At 30.9% G+C, this 20,653-nt stretch overlaps 1 protein-coding gene across 3 annotated transcripts in view; it reads right to left on the bottom strand.

The window, feature by feature from the left end:
* Nucleotides 1-3,994: 3,994 nt before the first annotated feature.
* The window catches only part of LOC126738315 (LIM domain only protein 3-like), a 175,198-nt gene continuing 158,539 nt past the window's right edge, over nt 3,995-20,653 (bottom strand). Inside the window, exons 3-4 of one of the 3 annotated variants that reach the window (XM_050443581.1) lie at nt 8,401-8,542; nt 3,995-5,008 (exon numbers count right to left, since the gene is read on the bottom strand). In XM_050443581.1, the coding sequence (XP_050299538.1) occupies nt 4,835-5,008; nt 8,401-8,542 (316 nt within the window). In that variant the 3' untranslated portion in view covers nt 3,995-4,834. The remainder of the gene's footprint in view (nt 5,009-8,400; nt 8,543-20,653) is intronic. The other 2 variants (XM_050443583.1, XM_050443582.1) reach the window with 2 other exon arrangements.

Genomic DNA, 20,653 nt, shown 5'->3' with positions numbered 1-20,653 from the left:
TTAAGAGACCGAATAGTTGCCTCGTGTGAAACTATACGAAATACGCCGGGAATATTTGTACGTGTACGTAATTCCATGCGTAGACGAGCGGAAGCATGCCTACTTAGTGAAGGTGGCCATTTTCAAAAATTTTCGTTACCAGTGTAATTAAGATAAAATACATTTGAGCCGTTCATTTAACCTTAGTTTTATAAAAATAAATAAAACTCGTTTTTTGCACTTAGAACCCTCTTATTTTCAAAGTAAAATTAGGTAGATATTTCTGAACTAATTGCCAATTGATATTGCATAACTAGAAAAAGAAAAATTTGACATTTAAAATCACAGCTCATTGCCCATTGCCAACGAGCAATAAGAAACATGCATAGGCGATTTTATTTGCGTTAAATAAAGATGCGTTACGGCACTTTTTCACTCCCATTTACTTTTTAAACGCGTTAAAAACATTTCAGTATTTCTTAAATTATTTAATTTTTTTACCTTTTCATACTTCTCATAATAAATCTGATCCTTTAATTTGCTTGCAATCGACGAACAAACATCTTCACACCGCATCAGATTTTTAGGGAAGTAAAATTGTTTTTATTTTTTTTAACAAAAACCATATGTCGGACGAAAAAAACTAATAGATCAAATTTGCTAAGAAGTGATTGAGGATTTTAAAAATAATTTTTATTTTAAGAAAAAACAGAGACGTAGTATTTTTTTCATTAAAAATATTCAATAGAAGACCTGTAGGGACGCCACTCGCATAGAAAATATTTTTTGCACATTAAATAATGCAGCTTGATGCATAGAATACATGTATTAAATTTCGGAAAAATGTCTACAATATTGTTTAAGTTATTATTAAAAAACTGTTTTTTTTTCAAAACTTTAACACCCTGTATCTCAAAAGTTAAGACGTTTATGACATATATGTTCATAGAAACCTTTTTTCTTAAAATGTGTCCAGGAATCCTCACTTAAATATTAGCACGTGTTTAAAGAACACCCTGTATATAGTCGATTCTTGTCCTTCGACCAAGGTACTATTTATATATTAAAAAAGGATTTGATCATTAATGTTAGTAATTTGTTTAATAAATTTATATGATAACTTTAAAAACAACCAAATTTTTGTGACCAAAAACTTAATTTCAAAATCAATATTTTTTTCTGTTTTTACTATTATAAGCAGGAAACTTCACACGTTTGATCTTTAATACCACCGTTTATACATAAAAGAAAATTAAAAAATCGTAAAACTCCAAACATTTAAAGAAAATAATGGTATCAATGGCCAGACTTATTACGTTGTAAGATATAAAAAAAATAATTCTTTTTTTAGTACAATATGTTAACAAAGTAATGGATGACCCACACGCGGGGGGGAAAACTGGAGGAGAACATGTATGTATATGTGTATAGGGCAATGTACCAGTACGCTCGGGCCTGAGTTAATTCACTTGCAGTAGTAATGCTATAAAAATATATTTTATTTACTTTAGCTTTTTCCCGAGAATAAAAAGTATCGAAAATTTTCCTATGAAAAACAAATTATTGTCTTTAATTAATATGCTTAGACAGTGATTACCCGATTTATTTTTGTCAATAAATGCCACCGGTAAAATGATTTTAATGAGGATGGTTTTATGATCAGTTCGGGTATTTCGAAGCCCAGCAGAGAAATATTTTAGATTAAGTGAAATTAATATAAGAACTTCAACAAGAACAAATTCAAGAATTTTTATAGTTTTTTTTAATAAGGTATATTGTTACTCCAGTTTTCCAATGGATGTCCTATATTGATCCAAACTAATTAAAAATATTCATGGTTTTATTAATAATAGACATCCTATAGATAATAATTTTGGACAACCCAATGGAATTCCATTACCTTTCAACAGATGCTTTGAAAAGTATAATTAGTTTACTTGAGTCGAGTGGATATTGGGCTCATATTTTTATAGATACATAAGATATCCATCTTTGGTTGAAAAATGTTTCTTGAATATACAAGACGTTTCATAGATTTACGAATTTCCTATTCCTTAAAAAAACAGCATTGAACAAACAAAAATAAAAAACTCTTGGATTGATATTTTCAAAAATACCTCACAACTTTGGCCAAAAATCAAACAACGCGTTATTGAGCGTATTGATTGGTCAATCACAGGGACGAGTCGAGTAAAGTTGCTTGTGAGGTGACGCTGACAGCTTCACAATTCCATTTAGTGTATTTACAATTATATTTTATTATCGATGTCGCATATGAGTTATTTTCGAAATGTGTTAGTGTAAATATATAAAATCATGTACTAATAAACTTGTATATGTATGTACTTTCCACACATCCGGAACTTAATTATGAAATGGAAATAATGCAATCTTTTTATCAGACTCTCTGGGTAAGTAAAACACATTTGTTTGCATATGTATTTATTTTTATCGGCATAATCATTAAAGTGACTTTTATTAATAAAAATACGTTTATTAGTAATATGTCCAATACATTTTTATACTTCTACTGGGAAAGCTTTCATGGATATGCCTGAAACTTATTATTCAAAATCCATATTATAAATGCTTGAAAACATCCTTTCTATTTTTTTGTAAATGATGATTTAAAAACCTTCATAAAATAAAATAATAACAATATAGTTCATAATATTTAGTAATGGAAATTAAAGTCAAACTAGGGAATTGAGGCAAGGACTGGCAAAAAATTATACTCCAGTTTCTTGAATTTTTTTATATCAGTTCTAACATCTAAAGATAATAAGGAATTATGCAGTAAGTACTTAGGAGATCCAATAAATATCAATAAAGCAGTAAATATGATTTGGAATATTGTTTATCCAAGTTTTTATCCAAAGGGTCCATATAATCTGATAATTTTTCGTCTTTAAAGTTATCAAAATAAGGCCTAAGGCTTTATGCCTTTTGTGCAAGAGTTTCAAAATAAATTAGTTATAATGAATAAACGTTAAAGTAAATCTGCAGCAAAACAATTTTGTGCGAAATGTAAATTTGCATATTGGTAAGCAAAAATAATTATAAGGAGACGCTTTTCTAAATATAAGTTGTCGTTTTTTTTTGAGGCTCTAAAAGCAATAAAGTTGTGGATAAGAAGAGCTGCTAATAAAATTATACTCTTTATTAAATATCTCGTAGTTTAAGCTGTTTTAACTATTTAGTAAAGTTTAAAAATTTAATTTGAGTTAAAAAAAAGTATTATCCATTTTATAAGTAGTATTTTGTTATTTGTTTTGTGTAAATATCCCTTTATTATTGTTATATGATATGGGTAAATATCAAGTTTGTATTAAAACGTAAAAAAGATGTCCTAACATATTTAGTAAAGTGACGAAAATCATGTTTGTCATTTTTTTTTCTACCTATAAACAGAAAAGTATCAATTGTTAAATAAATATTTTTTGACACCTTAATGATATATCTTATCGCAAAAAAAATCTTTAAGATATTCATGTCGTAAATAACATGACTTTAAGACTTTTTAAAGGTATTTCTGTTATGTCCGAAAGATCTCCATTCATTTTCTGTTTTACAATTATTTGGTTATACAAAATAAATTTTTTCAACACCCTGTATCATATGGCTGCGACATTTTGCCTCATCCATTAAATGGCTTTATTTAGAAGGCTACTGGATATGCTGTCTTATATATCTCTTTAAATTGGCAAATTCCTAGTCCAGTGGCCAACTTCATTTAATGGTTCTATGGCCGGATTTCTTAAAGAAATTAATGGATGTCCGTTAAACTATTATATTTCCAAAAAGAAAAAACCTTTGGATGTGCCTATGACATATTTATACTTTGGGTTAGTCTTGATCAATGCTTTAAGACTTCTTATGTCCTAAGTTATTCAAATAAAACAACACTGCAGATTTTCTATTAATGACTTTATTTCTTTGGTAAAATCATTGGCATAGAATGCAGATGATACATTGATAATAATCAAAAATAATAATAATTTTATACTGTACAAAAGAAAATTATATTGGCACTTTTTTTAAAATTTAATCTATAGCAGCTAGTCTGATGCCCAACACTATAATAATACAAACTAAAATACTTATTAATAATATCTTTTGACAATATAAAAAAACACTTAATAATACGAATGGCAACAACAAAAACTGTGGATAATAATTAACAAGTGAGATGAAAATTTAAAATAAAAAACTTTATTCCGGAGGCAATATCAGTAACATACTACAAGATTCATATCAAAACCTTATTAGTTTGATAAATCTCTGTATTATGGAACATGATAAAAACTTTGGAGCATTGGTAGGCAAATTTCCACAATAGTTTGGAATACCTTCGAATCAAAATACTAATAACGGATATAACCTAACGTTGAGATCATATATTTTTTAAAGAACAGATATCAGAGCTAATTAAATTATACGTAAAAAATAAAGAGAATATCTTTAAACGTATTTACATTAAGTTTTTTTAAATTTATTTAATACATTAATTAAATATATATATATATAAATTTATTTAATATTGCACATTAAGAGCATTCATTTATAATTTTATCCATAACTGTGTACACTCTACTGTGAGCAGCTTTATTTACAAAAAAAAACAATATGTATACAGTCATTTAGCGTGAAAAAACTAAGCTATATTTACATACAAAAACAAAACATCTTATTTATTTTTAATGAACAATGCTAAACAAACAAAAGTATATCTACAAACCAAATCATATTCTTAATACAGCAACCATTCTTCAAAACATAGTTAAACATGCATACAAGAATTACGCAGGCAGAATCAGATTTTTTTTGATCACAGTCAAAGGTGTTTCTCCTATTTTCAGCTAGGGGTGCCTAAGCTCATCGTCCCATTTTTTATGTGAGTCGCGCCTGCAAAGGGTTGGCTACCGTTCGCTGCAGGCTGGCCTGATGAAGACATGTTATTGTTCATATCTCCGCTGGTGGCAGGCAGAGGTGGCCTATGGCCGTTCATCATGTGGTTTGGTAGTGGGGTCTAGAATACAAAAAAGTACTATAAAAATTTAGCATTTAAATTGTAAAAAATTAACATAATTCAAAAATAAAAATGTTCTAGTAGATGTACTAAAATGTGTAATAGGCTTTCTATTAAGTTTAAAAAATTTATTTATTGGTGCAAAAACAATCCTGCAGTCTGTCGCTATTTTTTTTCGTGTTAGAAAAAAGTCATATAAGATATATAGAAAATTTTCCAATTAATTATTAGATTATTGCACGCAATCTTTTTTTTATCCTTTGTTGTGCTGCATTGTGCCTAGTTGCGCATTATGTCACAATAGAAACAAATTCTGTCTGTAAATAATGGGGCCATCCCAATCGAATTTGAAAAGCTAAACATATTATTACGTATTATTTGATAGTTTTTTAGTATGCATTAAACATACTAAAAAACTACAAGCATTATTGCTATTCAACTGTACATGCTGAAAATCGCTTAACCGCTACTGAACGTTGTACACATAGCTGAAACGCTGTACACTTACTTTTTCTTAAATACCCTGTAAAAAGGTTCTAAAAAAAGGTATAGGCTACTGATAAAAGGTACTTCCTGTACATAGTTTTTATAAACATTACATTATGAAAATCAAAAAATAATAAATATTCTTATAGTTTTTCTACGGCTTTGCTCTCATTTTGTGGCTGGTAGTTGGTGGTTTTTTGAGATGGTTAGTACTTTAGAAGTTTATTAGAAATATAGGATAATTTTTAAATGCTGAAATTTCCCTAATTCAAATATTGCTATAATACTTAATGATTGCTTTGCTCATTGCAATAAGTTACCTGAAGGCACTTCAAATGGCCTTATTAATTTTTGCTAGAATAATAAGGACTCTAACATTAATAACATTATTCTCAGTTTTAGATTAATGGATGAATTAACTTTAGTAAAACTATAAATTTAAAAAGTAGCAATTCTGTTGAAGATGATCTTTCTAGAGATTTAAATTAAGAGATTTAAATTAATCTTCACCTTTTTGCAAAATACTGCTTTTAAATACTGTAAATACGTGTATTTAGGAAAATACAGTTTCTGGCTTGTGGAAAAAAGTATATGGAATCAAGCCAGTAGCTAAAGTTGCCGACTCTGGGTCTATTGGTATTTTCTCGATTGTTTCCAAAATTTTGGAAACAAGATATTTATAATCAAATATTAGAATTTTGTGATTCTCATAATATCATTGAAAGCAGTTAGTCCGGTTTTCTTAAATAGTTCAGTACAAATATTTTATTAAGAAGCGTGATAAAGGTAAGAAACTAACGACTTGCTTATGCTATGTGTTCTGGACTTTGGTAGAATGTTATTTTATAGTACAAAATTGTACTATTTTATTTTTTCCGAGAATTACATTATTAAAGTTTTATCTTTTTGATAAATTGCATTTTTATTTTCCTTGTATATGGCTGATTTGGAAACAAAATTGACTTATACGAAACTTCAGCAGCATACTGGAAGGAAACTGTTAAAATTAAAAATACAAATATACCAGTAGTGAATGATAACAAAAATTTTGAACTGATTATTGATAGTATCTTAAGTTTCCTAGCTCATATAAATAAAAAGTTGAGAATTCCTGAACGGGAAGAACATAGTGAGGAGGAAATATATTTCAGACGACGAGTTTCCAGATAAATGGATAGGGCGAAGGGGGCCTATAGAATGGTCTGCTAGATCTCCTGATATAACGCCGTTAGACTTTTTTCTATGGGGTCATTTGAAATCTATTGTGTTTACTCCCCAACCTGAAAGTTTGGATGAACTTCGTCAACGTATCATCGACAGCTGCCATGATATCCCACAACATGTGTTTGAAAATGTCCGTCAGGAATTTGAACATCGCCTATATCATTGTTTGGCCAAAAACGGGCAACATTTTGAACACTTATTGAAATAAAAACTGATATTTTCATGTTTTTGTTTTCTATCTGAACAAATTAAGATAAACAAAGATTTTTCTAATTTTCTCAAAAACGAATCGACCGATTTAAAAGAATCAAACGTCAAAATAAATTACTTCGAAAGACCTTTTAAACAAGCTATTACTCGATACCCTTTGCCATTTAAAATTTTTAAGGGGATGACCCTGGAGGGCAAAGGATGAAGTAATTTTAGGTTAGAAAGTTGTTCCCCTTGACAAACCTTTTGAAGTATTTCGGCATTTTTTTTTACACAGTGGTTTTCGATAAATCGGTGGGAAGTTTTCAAATGAACACCCTGTAGATGTAAGATGTGTAGGGAACAATAAATTATTCAAAAAGAGATATAACAAACAAAAACCTAACAAATTATAATAGTTGAAAAGTAGTGCCTTTTAAGTAATTAATCACATTTTTTGTTTTACTGGTACAACGACACGAACAATAAAATAAACAATAGCAACAAAAAAATAAAGAATTAAAACAAATTTTCCGAAAAAAAAAATATAGGAGAAAAAAAAAATAGAGAAAAATAAAAACAGTAAGGCTTTTAAGATGAGGCGAAAGTATATTGTATAAGCGAAAGACATTATAAGAAAAACTCCTTTGAAATATTGCGGTGCGGTGGTATGTTCTGGTGGAGTTAATAAATTTCTAAACCTTACATTTATGTTGTGCACATTTGTCCTATACCCAATTCTATTTAAAAGGTAAGGCAGTATTTTGGTGATAATAACTTTGTGATAAAATATCAGAGAGTTTAGGTATCTTCTATCCTTCATGCTTAACCATTTAGCATCCTTTAGTTTATGAGATATTGATAATTCCTTTTTAATACCATAAATGAATCGCAAATAAGATTTCTGAACTTTTTTGATTGAATTCGGAGTGGGTCATTCTGATCTATACATGGCCCATAAACTATGTCACAAAAGTGTCGATGTGGGTAGAGCAACCTTAGGAAACCATATGCTTTCTTAATATTCAAATTAAGATGGTCTCAAAAACGTAGATCAGTATCCATCAGAAGACCTAAATTACGTGCACAGTTTGAACTGGTTAACTGATTCTCCTACATAGTTATTTGCATCTTACTTTTTACATGATTTTTGTCCTTTTTGAAAAATAATATCATAGATTTATTTGCAAATTGATTTGCTGATTCCTCTATCAGGTTTTCTCATGGAATCTTAAGAAGTTGAATTCTCTTATTCTTCACTCACAAAATTAGTCAAAAATATCACAACATTTCTATTTGTTATATTCTTCATTTACGTCTAACGCCATTATCGCCTAATCAAAACTAAGCTTTTTCAGAAAAATAACAATTTTTTATCGGAAATATGGAAAGGAAAATAACATAAAAGCTTTGTAAAAATCAAATTCTATTAAAAGTATATTTTTGTACATTTTTCCTAAAGTGAAAAATAATAAATTAAAACACTTACGTACCGGCGGTATAGACGTTTGCCGCTTCAAATGAGATAGTGGTGGAGGATTATAAGCCATATTTGCAAAGACAAGCCGTTCCTCGTAGTCGTATTCGCATAAAATCTTGTTCTCGCATAAATAAAATCTGTCGCCCACGCAGAATCTGAAATGAAAATATCATTTTACTAAGGATAAAGTAAGATTAACAATAAATAAAATTCGGAGTATATGGTTTATAATGAAGCCTAAATTTTGAAAAACCTGATCGTTTTTCTAATTTCTCGCTAACAACTTAAGTTAAGTCCAACATTTTATTAAAGCTATAATGTTTAAATGAAATAGAAATGAACTATACATTGGTTAATTACTATCAGGGATATTTTAAGAACAACTAAAGACAGCTAATATGTTTACATAATAAAAAATGTTCTTTTAATATATCTTCATTAAACTCATTAAAAATATACAGGGTGTTCCATTAAAAAAAAGCAAGAAATGATTCCTTGAAATTCCGAAAATTTAAATGATACCTACGAATACCCTGTATATGGCAAAGAGAAACCATTTAAATCAAAGCAATCCTCCATTTTTCTAGAATCCGAATTTAACCTAATATTGACATTAAATTAACATTTCGGGTGTCAAGAGATATTGAATGATGTAGTGACTAGTTAATTTTTTTTGTAAAAAAAGTTATTGCAGTCCAACTGCGCATGACAAAGTAGCCATATTTAACGCATATAGTATGTAGCCTAAGTTGGTCCTAAAAATTAAATAAAAGCATATTGAAAAAATGCCGCTCATATCGCTACACTTTTTTGAAGCACTGTGTATATTTCAAAATATTTTTGAGACATGCGCTATCACGTCCCAAAAAATGTTAAGAGGTTAAAAAATTTTAACCCCTTTTTTACGCTATATGGAAGACTGACGCACTGTTTCAGAACTCGGGTATATTTTTATAAGTGGTCTGTAGTTCTTTTAGACAACTTATTTTTTTTTAATGTAGTTTTCCTCTATAAAATTAGGGTTCTCTTGCAAATCAAAAGTAATTTTCATTCACAAATAAAATGTCAGAGGGATTTATGTGTTTAATTTTTAGGGACTTTAATTACAGACTGTGCTTAATTAAGGCCGCGCAAGTATTTCTTCTCAGTTTTTGGTGTTTCTTCTCAGAGTTTTACAACTAAGCAAAGCTTAGGTATTTCATTAACGACGTTGGCATCGGAACAAGATTAAAACTAAACTAAAAATAGTCACAAGTAGCATTATATTTTAAAGATGTTACATAGCATCTAATAGTAGTTACATCTTAATAATGTAACAGCGAAGTAAACATGAAAGCATGGTTAAATAAAGGTTAGATACTAAACTATATAACTGACTATAAGAGATTTACTAGACTATTAAGAATGATTTATTGATTTTTTAATATTGCTAATCTTTCGTATGCATGTAGCTTGTTAAATGTTGTTAGCTGGTTCTAATTTCATCTTTACTTAAAATACTTGTTTCTATTAATGTATCTTCCTTGTTTTCAAGCATTCCTCTACTAGAAACTTTCGAATAGCTGATTGAAATTTTGGAGAATAATAGTTTATTAAATCCGAAAAATAATTAAATTAACGAAACTTTGCATGTCACAACATATATATTCAATACAATAATTCGTAAATCATTTAAATTTAGCAGTATTTCCTTCTAAATGTATTGCTTTCTCTTTATTATCCTGAATAAACTTACATACCGGCGACGGCGAGAAAACAAAGTGTGTTTTTTTCTCATACATGCATATTGGGCCTATTTAGAAATATAATTTTTTCCAGCAAATAAATTATTTGTAATAATATAGAATTAATTTATCTTCGGAGCTGGTATTAGCCGAGCGTCATCGTAAAATAGTTTTGTGGCAGACTTATCAGCTCTCTTATGCCAAAAGACTTTTTTCGACCCGAATAGGATTTACTCTTCGTTTCTTGACCCATTTGAAATGTATTGAGATGCTCAATTTATTAAATTATATAGATTAAGCAAGCCTATTACGATGGAATTGATGTGCTCTTATGTGCTTGCTACTTTTAGTCACAAGGCTTGTGCAGTTTTAGCTGAAAAATCTTGGGTGAATTTGCCCGACTTTAATTCCGGGTGCTCTGCCATAAATGAAATTAGTTCCTTCTTTTGCTCACTCGAGATAAAATCGCAATATTTTTTATTCTTTGAATCCAACTTGACAAAAAAGTCAATTCGAAAAAACCCTAGAAACGCCATGAAAAAAACCTCAAAATTTCCTGACGTTTTTAAACTTAAATTTTAGGTTAGGTTTAAAAATCTTTATCGTCTTCATCCCGTTTGACATGGCCTCCAATAGCACTCGATTTTGCTACGTTGCCACTACATTTTATGTTCGTATGCGAATGAAATTTCAAATGCTGTTCAAAAACGCACTTTTTAATTCGTGTGCGAATTTTGCCGCTCATTTCGCATTTCATGTTCGCATTCAAAGATTCTCGTATGGTTTTAAAAATACGGCCCCAGGTCGCCTTTAATTGATTTTTTTAATGTCGTCAACTGTCATACTTCACTGTTCTTTTTTTAGTAATTCAATTTGGAAAACATAATTTAATTTGGATATCTGTCGAACTCCTGCATCTTACCTGCCACAACTCCAAATTATAATGACTTAAACTGCTTAAAAATTTACGAATAAATTTTTCTAAAGTCTCTAGTATTCTTCTATTTGTATATTTACGTTAACCATTTTATTATCGTTGACAAAAAAACATTGTTTACAGTTCCGCATCAAATTTAAATATTAATATTAACACGGGTCTAGTTTTCCATCCAAATTAATTAACTGTCCTCCACCTACGGCGATATTTTGCGGTTATCTTTTGAAATTATTTTCACCGGCCGGTTAACAATAATACATCCCCAAATTACGAGCCATTGTCAACTTTTGTTACCGTCCAGATAGGGCAGATAGCGTCCTGCCGGCTGCCGCTGCATCCCAGATTTAATTTGTACAAACATAAATTCGACAATCAAGCAAACAATAGCCGGTGGCCCTATCCTATCGCGATGTGCAGATTTTGACGTTGCGAATGCCAGTTATAAACGCGAAATTCGTGGGATAATAAACGGAAATATATGAAAGCGCATTGTCCGCCAGAATGCGAGTATTATATCTAGTTATATCACTGTATTCTCTCAGTTTAATGGGGCGTAATGTTTCGTCATTTTGACGACAACTTAAATTGATAACGTTTGTTTGGCAGAAGGGTTCTATCAAACTGTCCAATTGTTCGTTGGATCGTAGTGATGTTATTATACGATTATAAAATACGACTTTGAAAAACTAGTACGGATTTTTTAATAGCAAGGCAATTAAAGCTCTATAGCGTCCAATGCAAATTTTTAAATAAAAATCTAATTTATTTCCAAAAAAATGATAAATTATAAATAAAAATGCTTAATAAATCATTTTCTTGAATTTTGAAAGCCATCTTGTATTAAAAAAAATTGGAAAAATGTGATTTTAAATTGTTTGAAGGTCCGAATTAAAGGCTTTACTGATCTCATAAAATAGAGTAAAGAGATAAAGATCATTGATTTTTTTTTCTTGTGGCTTGTCCAGCTTTTCATCCCGAGTGCACCTGCTTGTGATAGGCTTATTGTTCATAGTATGATTAATTTATTTTACTCAGCTTAATACTTGACTTCCAGTACTATCTTCTACAGGTCTGTTACTGCTGTGATATTTGGTATCTCAATCCCAAATATCTGTGCCAGAAAGTGCCTAACAAGCGCGGGTGGTCAGGTCTTGTTTATACACATCAAGAAGGTATTCCGTAATTGCCATGCGCCCCGTTGACAGTAAATAATAGTTCTTATTTTGTACTCTCTGAAAGTTAGAAGGTTAATAGTTTTGTATGTGTCCACCTGTCACTGCTTACTAATATAACAGTCATGATCATTGGTGATTCAGTGATGAATTATGGATGCAGAGTCATATATGATAGCAAGAACCAGATGTCTGCTCTAAAACATTGGCGAGCTAATCCGAATTCAAAATCGCTGAGTTTAGTGTTAATCGTTTAAAAAAACTTAAATTAATTGTTACCCTAGGAGACATAATGTCTTAAATGAATTAACACCTAAAACAATATTCCTATGCGAGTTTCATGCATATATTTTAATCTAAAAATTTTCTCAATCTAGATCAACTAAAAACTTTTGAGGGAGTTTAGCGTCTATTCAAAAAGTTCTATTTCTGTCTGGGAAAGTTTTGGCTACTGCGGATGAAATAAATTAATACTTTAGTAGTACCCGGAAGGAGAGGGGGAAGGAATCATCAGAATCATCATCCATAGACATACATTTCTATTTGCAAAACAGAAAACAGGACATTGGCGTGTTATAGTTTTTATTGACAACTATGGAGCAGGTACATTCTGCTCCTCTTATTATTAAAACAGAAGCCATAGGAACGGCTGGGATTGGCGTGTCCATATTATTATACTGCTATCCACGTATTATCCTGTACGATCTCATAGTCCATTTAGTTAACGTCTGCATAAAGACTAACACTCTTATAAATTCATGGAGGGGCTCGTATCTAATTACAGTTCCGAAAGTTTCCTCCCCAAGCGAAGCCAAAGAACTTAGATATTTAAGTATATTGCCAACGCAGTCAAAGATAATTTAGAGGATATCAAATTGGTTAATTCGAGCTGACTGTTAAACGATTTCATATCCAGAGCAATCTAGTTTTCAAGAAACTTCTTTTTAGTCGTGTACAAGGTAAGCAAAGTAGTCAAGAATTGATGTGTGTTAGTATAGATAATAAAACACTTAAGTGTTTTGCGACTGCAATAAATTTGGGGTTGATGCTTGATGTAGATCAGAGATCAGATCAATTATTAATTTTATTTCCTAATTAATGATTATTTTTCAATTACAGCAACTACTGAATTCAGAAATTTGAATTCACAACTCAATTGAGGAACACTCTTTGTAGCATCTTAGCACTATCGCATCCATGCTTATTGGAAAGGGATTTGAGGCAAATACAACTTATGCGTTAGGTAGTACGATAGATCTGTTACTGCAAAGCTTCGCAAGGTTAAGTATTTGGACATGAAGGAAAGGAAATCACTTCACAGTTTAATTTTATTTACCAAAAATATTTCTAAAAAATTACCCAATTACTTTTTAAAAAATGTAATTCAGACATGATGCCCATAACCTCGATTTACGACACAAATTTACAATTACCCCTCCTCCTTAAAAAAAATACTTTATTTGACCGATTGTTAAGTTGTCAGAATTATCTGTGTTATAACAAAGTTCCAAGGGGGCCTAAGCTCTTTCCACATAACCAATTTAAGTATGCGCTTTTAAATATTTCACCGGCAATTGTATGATATTTATGTGTGCTTCTTACCTCATGCCTAATCTTGATGAAATCGGTATTACCAAAAATTTGCAAGATTTTTCAAATGTCTATCTTAAAACATGAATTATTATATCAAAATTATACATAAATTAATATTTAATTATTCAAAAAATATTTTTGAACGACCTCACTGGTAAAGATCCCTTGTGTCGGTGACATCAATAATGCGATCGAGCGACGGTGCGATGTTTCCCTTTTCTCTTATATACTTTATCTACATTCATTTAATATTAATATTTTTTAAATGCTTGATATTTCTTTTTGCAATTTTTTCCATTTCTACATGAGCATTTAGCATTATTGCATCAATGATGTTGCAAGCTAACAAACTTCCCATAGTTCCACGGCATGCTAATTCTAGCCTTTCAATATTTTAAAAGTTTATCCAACCCTTATGCAATATTAAAAACGATGTGGCTAATCTATTGACTATATTAGAACCCTGAACATCCTATCCATATAATCATAAGTTCATAGTTGGTACTGCTAATATTATGTGGCATCAGCTGTTTATAGCTAATAAATGCTATGTCATAGATGTAGTGGTTTTTAACCTTACTTAACTATAGTTAGGCGATAGATGATGGGAAAAGATTAGGCAAATTGGTAACAAAAATATTTTTGTTTTATTTTCATTTGTGACTTTTACAATTTTATTAGAAATTAATAATTAATTATTTATTACTATAAGTAGTCACATGTTATCTTTTGATGACCAAATATATTTAAAGTTTCAGCTTAAAATAAAATAGTTTTATACCAAAATATAAAAGTCCTTTTAAGCAATGAAAATGACACCAATATCTTTTTAAAGCACGGATAGACAAGACGTAAAAATTTAATCTTACACTGTCCGAAAAAGATATGAGTGCACACCGGTCTCGCTCCTTGACGTTCACCTTCCAAGCTGCAGGAATATTCGAAATAAAGCAAGAAAATCACTGGCGGGACGTCGCAGGACAATCAGGAAATGGGTACGCTGAGAATAGGCCACATATACGGCGACGTATATACATATATCTATCACAATTCAAATAGTCTCCGCCGGAATGATTTCCCCGATGGCTTATAAAGTCCTTTAAAAGACAACACTCGATTGAGACGGCTGCTATTTCTACTCCCCGCCAGCATTTACAATGTCGCGAAAATGTAGATTTTTCCGAGTTGGCTCTAACTGTGTCATCGGATTGGTTTGATACCGAGTGGGTTTTTAATTTTTTTTGTCCAAACAAACAGAGGTTAAAAAATCAAAAGATTGTGAGAGAAATTAGGAATAAAAATGTTTAATAAATCGTTCTCTAAAAACTAGAAATACACAAGACACTGATCGGGTAGATTTTCAACGTGCTTTCTAGAAGAATCATATATATCACGTGAAGGACTTCAAAATTAGGCGAATGGTGAGGAGGGTCGTCCATCATTGCCTGAACACCAGCCTGAACATCATCACCACAAATCAACCTTTACAGACAACTTAGTCCGCGGCTTTTCAAATTATAGAGAAATGGTGTACAGAAACCCCAAAAAGACTGACTATGCTGCTATGATGCTGTTATTCACTAAAAAGAAGAAAATTAAATTTCCTATAGGACTCAAACTATCAGACACCCCACGGAGTCATTCATTGGAAGTAAAGTAGCTCTAAATAATCCTAGATAACAAACTAAATTAAAGCTCTCGAATTACAAAGAGATTACAGAAAGTATATATTTTTTAAAAACAGTATAGGCGCATAATGGATAAGACCCCAAGGCATCTATGTGGATCTACATAACCTGCGCAAACATAACTATACTAAGGTATGGCGGTAGTGTCTGAGCCCACAAAGTAGCAAAAAATGCCACAATCCGTCAAAAACTAGACCATGCTCAACGAATAGCTTGCCTCAACATAACAGAAGCAATTAGAGACACACTTACCAGGGTTTTGGGAGTTAAGCTATACCTGTCCCACATGCATATAAGTCAGGGGCATCAGACATAACGTCAACGCGGTCGCCCTACTCATAATGATGCGCTTTCGCACTTCTAGAATGAACATAAGTGTGCGACAAGCCTGCAAAGAGCTCGCCTCCTGCAAGAAGCTTTTCAGAAAAAACTTGCTTCCTATACTAAAGGTTTAAGTTGACCTTGCCTAGCCAGTCTTTGCTTTCAACACATTTTATACAACCAACATAATGGTTGTATTTAGAACATTGAAAGGCTAGAAATAGTAAACAAGAACTTTGTTAGGGGTTCAACATGTGCACATGGCTAAGGGGGCTATTTTGCTATTTTGTGTACAAACATATTCATCGATTCTCTGTTGTCACACACATTTTCAAATAAAAAATGTCAACTATATATTGATGTTAGATTTTGGATTGAAACTAAAAAGTAGAAATAGATATATGTTATTCTAAGCGCAAAATCAACATTCCAAATTTGTGAAGGAGTATGTGTTTGTTCTTTCGTTTTTGGTTGAAAAAGGAAAAAGGTGGAGTCATCTCAGTGTTTTTGTGAACTGTTACGATAATAAAAACTTGTGGCGTGTGTGCTGCACCATGGGAAAAAGAAGATTTTAGCTGATCTTTTCACAAGTAAATACCGATATTGTCATAACATCAGATCAAGCGACAACTGTCGTCATACGTAGAATAATAAAACCTTATTAAGAAATCTTTAATACTTATGAAATATTTAATTTCTATAAAAATCCTTTTTATTAGATAAGTACCTTTACTCTAATGAAGTACGTAGGAGTTTATAAACGGTAAAAATATTTATAATTTAAAGCATAATCTATTAAAAATAAATATTTTTTGACGTCACTGGTAAAGATTACTTGTGTCAGTGGAATCAACAATGCGATCGAGCGGTGTTGCGATGTTGTTGCCTTTTTCTCTAATATACGTTATTTACATTCACTTAACCTTGAATGTTGACTTCTTAATAGAGTACATTTGATGAAAAAAAAATTATTCATATTTTATTAAAGAGAAATAGTATTGTTTTGCGGCTGTCAAAATAGGTATAACTCTAAAATTTTATGATATTAGTGTGTTTTTTTACCATTTCTACATAAGTATTTGGCACCATTGGCTGAGAGATGTTGCCAGCAAACAAACTGCCCATAGTTCCAAGGCAATGCTAATTCTAGCCTTTTAATGTTCTAAGGATTTGTACATACTCGCTAAACGAATGATATTGGTTTAACTCGGATGGTCAGTATTATTAATATCTATTCGAACGATTCCAAAACTAATACAGATTCGGGCTGTGGAGTAAACTCCAAAGACCTCAAAATTAATACAATGTTAATTAAGTACTATTCTAAGTGTCTTTCAAACAGAAATATATAGGATATGCCTAGAGGCAGAATAATTAATCAGTAGCAACATTATTGATAAAACGGTGATTATCCGACTAAAGGGAAACTACATTTTATAACAGACATTTTAAATAAACAATGTCATTTAATATTTTTAAGCAGGAAACCTTTATGTATGGCATGTAAGCATGAAGATCAGACGACGGAGCGATTGCTCTGTTCTCTTGTCAATACGTAACAGAATTCTAGGCGCATCCTACCCATTTCCAAAGGAGATCAAGGGATCCCTTGGCGACGTTGTCATTTTAACTGATTCGTTGGGCGGGATGATAAGCTAAGGAAGAGATCGGCTTCTCCTTCAACAGAGGATAGACCAAACTGCAATGGCACAGCATAAAGAAACCAGCAGTCGCACTTCAATAAAAATACATTGACTTGAATAAGCGAGTTCGGTGCATGTGTACTAACGCAGGCGAGGCATTTTTGCTTATGGTAGGGATGCCGCTGACACTCGCTACGGTCCACGCGGCTTTTGCCTTGGCTAGAGCCGGACTTAAACATTTTTTTAGATGTTATTATCTTGTAAAATAAAAATACCTACATAGTACAAATATTGATTTTTTAATATAAATAAAGTTCATACATTAACAAAATATTTAAACAAAAATAAACATCGCATTTCTACATCTATAACAACGACGATATAGAAGAAAACATGCAGAAAGTTAATTAGGTATGTACCATAAATTTAGAGACCATTCTTTGAGTAATTTTAAAACAAAAAGTTCATATAAACATATGTCCAGAAATTCTTCGTTCTCAATATACAGGGTGTTAAAATTTAACAACAACTAAAATATATGCCACTGACTTTTGCGCAATTTTTATTATGTTCTGTGGATTATACAAACAAAACTTTTTTGTCTCTTAAATTTTTTTCGTATCTTGCTTAGTTAATAATAAATTCCAAATTAAACTTTTCCCCAAATTCCTTGTGTGATCCAGGGATATGCAATTAAGTGGACTTTTTTTTTCTCGAAAAATAAGCGAGATACGAAAAAGTTGTATTTGTATTTGAGTAAATCAAATAACATATTAAAAATGGCACAAAATTCAGGTGCCCCAATTTTTTTGCCACAAATATTTCTTCAGGTCCCGTTCGAGATTACACTGAACCTAATAAATTTAATCATATTAGGGGTAAATTAGCTCCTTAATGTTATAAATAACACCGCCAGAGAACTTGCGGACCTATGTTCATATGAACTTTTTGTCTTAAAATTACTCAAACAATCGCCTGTTAAATAATTTATGGTACATACTTAATTAACACCCTGTATAGTAACGCTTTTAGATTAACATCTGACTACATAGTAGTTTAAGGATAACTAATTATACAAATAAAGTAATATTTCAAAACAAATAGAAACTCTTAGGCCAATAAATATAGATAAATAGTTGGCAACAATTCAAAACAATTCTAACATCTGCGAATTTTTGTTATATTATTAAGTACCAACTAAAGTAAAAGTATACAATTTTGCAACTCTTTTAAATATAGCAACACTGTTAAAATGGCAGAAATATAAATAATGTCCTTAAAAATCAAAAAAAAAAAAATTACATTGCTGCAACTTTAATTGATGCTTAATTATGTTATTTAAGCCATACAGCCAAATTTGCAGCTATTAAAAACTTTGGCAAAGTCAATTATTTTGCTTCATTAATAATTTTTGACATACCCCTCTTTTAATACAAAAGTTTTTATAAAAAACGCTACGCTTTGTAAAAATGCTATTAAAATAGTCACTAAGTACGGAGCTGAACTAGGCGATACACCTATGAACACAGTTCGATAAACAGTGAGCTCGGCATCCGGAGAACATGGCTGCGGCATGGCTAAGGATGCTATAAGTTCGCTTACATTTTCGAGCGGAGTGAGACTGCTGGTTTCTTTATGCTGTGGCAATGGTGTTCGTATCACGCGTCTCAGACTATGAACTCCTTAAAATGGAGCCATGTATAAATATTTTTAAATTTGTCTTTGCACTAAATACATACACATTATCAAATTTATTTCAAATCTTACATACATTTCCGATCGAATTAATTTTTAATTTTGACTCAATTTTATGTCAGTAAATAAAACTTTTTAATATGGGATCAGAATATACAGGGGAGTCAAGTCAAGTACTCGTTTGCATTTTTTTTAACTGAAACTACGGGTTTACCTTTACCTACTTATCATTTTAAAAATTCATGCCATAGCTTGAAACGTTTTAGAGATACTGTGCTATGACAGAAATAATTTTTTAATACAAACCTAGTTAAATAAAAATTACTTTTTCTCACCGTTTATTTTAACCATGTTAATTTAATATACAAGGAGTATAATATGGTAGGAATTTTTTAGAGGTAATCCGTCTTTGGAAAGCAAAATTATCCTATTAATCCAATTATCCGAATGTCTCTACCAGGTTTATTTACTAATTATCATACTGAATTTTTATGAAATTTTACATTTAAATATTTTAAAATGTACTTAATGAAACATGATTTTTTGTAGGTATCCTATAGGGGCTGTAAATTTCGACGAAAGTACTATAGGAAAAAAAATAATATTTTTTTCTGGATGCCTAAATACGGGAAATTGATTACAATTAGTTTCTAAATTCATTTATTAATTATTACGGTTGGTTTTGTTTTGTTTTGATAGCAAGTTTGCCAAAAGGCAGCCGAGATCCAGTTACCAGTCACATCTCGTTTTCAGCGACAATGGATAAATAATTGGCCTCATCTTCGTTCAATTCCTTTATTTGTTCGTTTTTCCGAAACTCTCTTGTTATTAATTTTTCATAAATTTTAAAGTCGAAATAATGACTGGCAAGATAATGACATGTTTTGTAGGTCCCTTTATATTAGAAATAATACCGTGTCTGGAAAATCACGCATATCTTTTAAAGTTGCTTTGAATATCGCTGTTCTGTAAATATTACTTGAGTTTGGCTATATGATTGACGCAAATAGTATATTATCTAAATTGAATATTAAACTGTAAGGTATTCGACCAATATTCAGCTGATCTGCTTTTTGATTACTTTTGACGATAAATTTGATGCTTTGGCTTTTACATTCACTTGCACTACACCATTTTTTCAAAAACTTTTTCAAACTTAATTGTATTAATATTGGAAGATTAACAACTAAAGTATTCCTTATTAAAGTGACATTTTATTGAGTTGGTAAAGATTTAATCATTAAACTTGATATAAATAAATATTTTACTTATTTTTTTTAGTTTTGGGATCCAAATGAACCTCACTAATTTTAAAATCACGAAAATAAGGCAAAAACTCCACTATTCAAATCACTATAGGTCAATTGGAGGTAATAAGGGAGCAGTAGAGGAAAATAGGTATTGAGTAATTGCATATTGGAAGCCCTTCATCATGCAACCCGGCGCTGCACGGATTATATCGTCATTTGTTTTTGTTGCAATGAACGCGAACG

The sequence above is a fragment of the Anthonomus grandis genome, chromosome 7 (genome assembly GCF_022605725.1).
Source record: "Anthonomus grandis grandis chromosome 7, icAntGran1.3, whole genome shotgun sequence".
NCBI lineage: Eukaryota > Metazoa > Arthropoda > Insecta > Coleoptera > Curculionidae > Anthonomus > Anthonomus grandis.
Note: the sequence above shows the minus strand (reverse complement) of the source record. Positions and strands in the feature narration are given on the sequence as shown.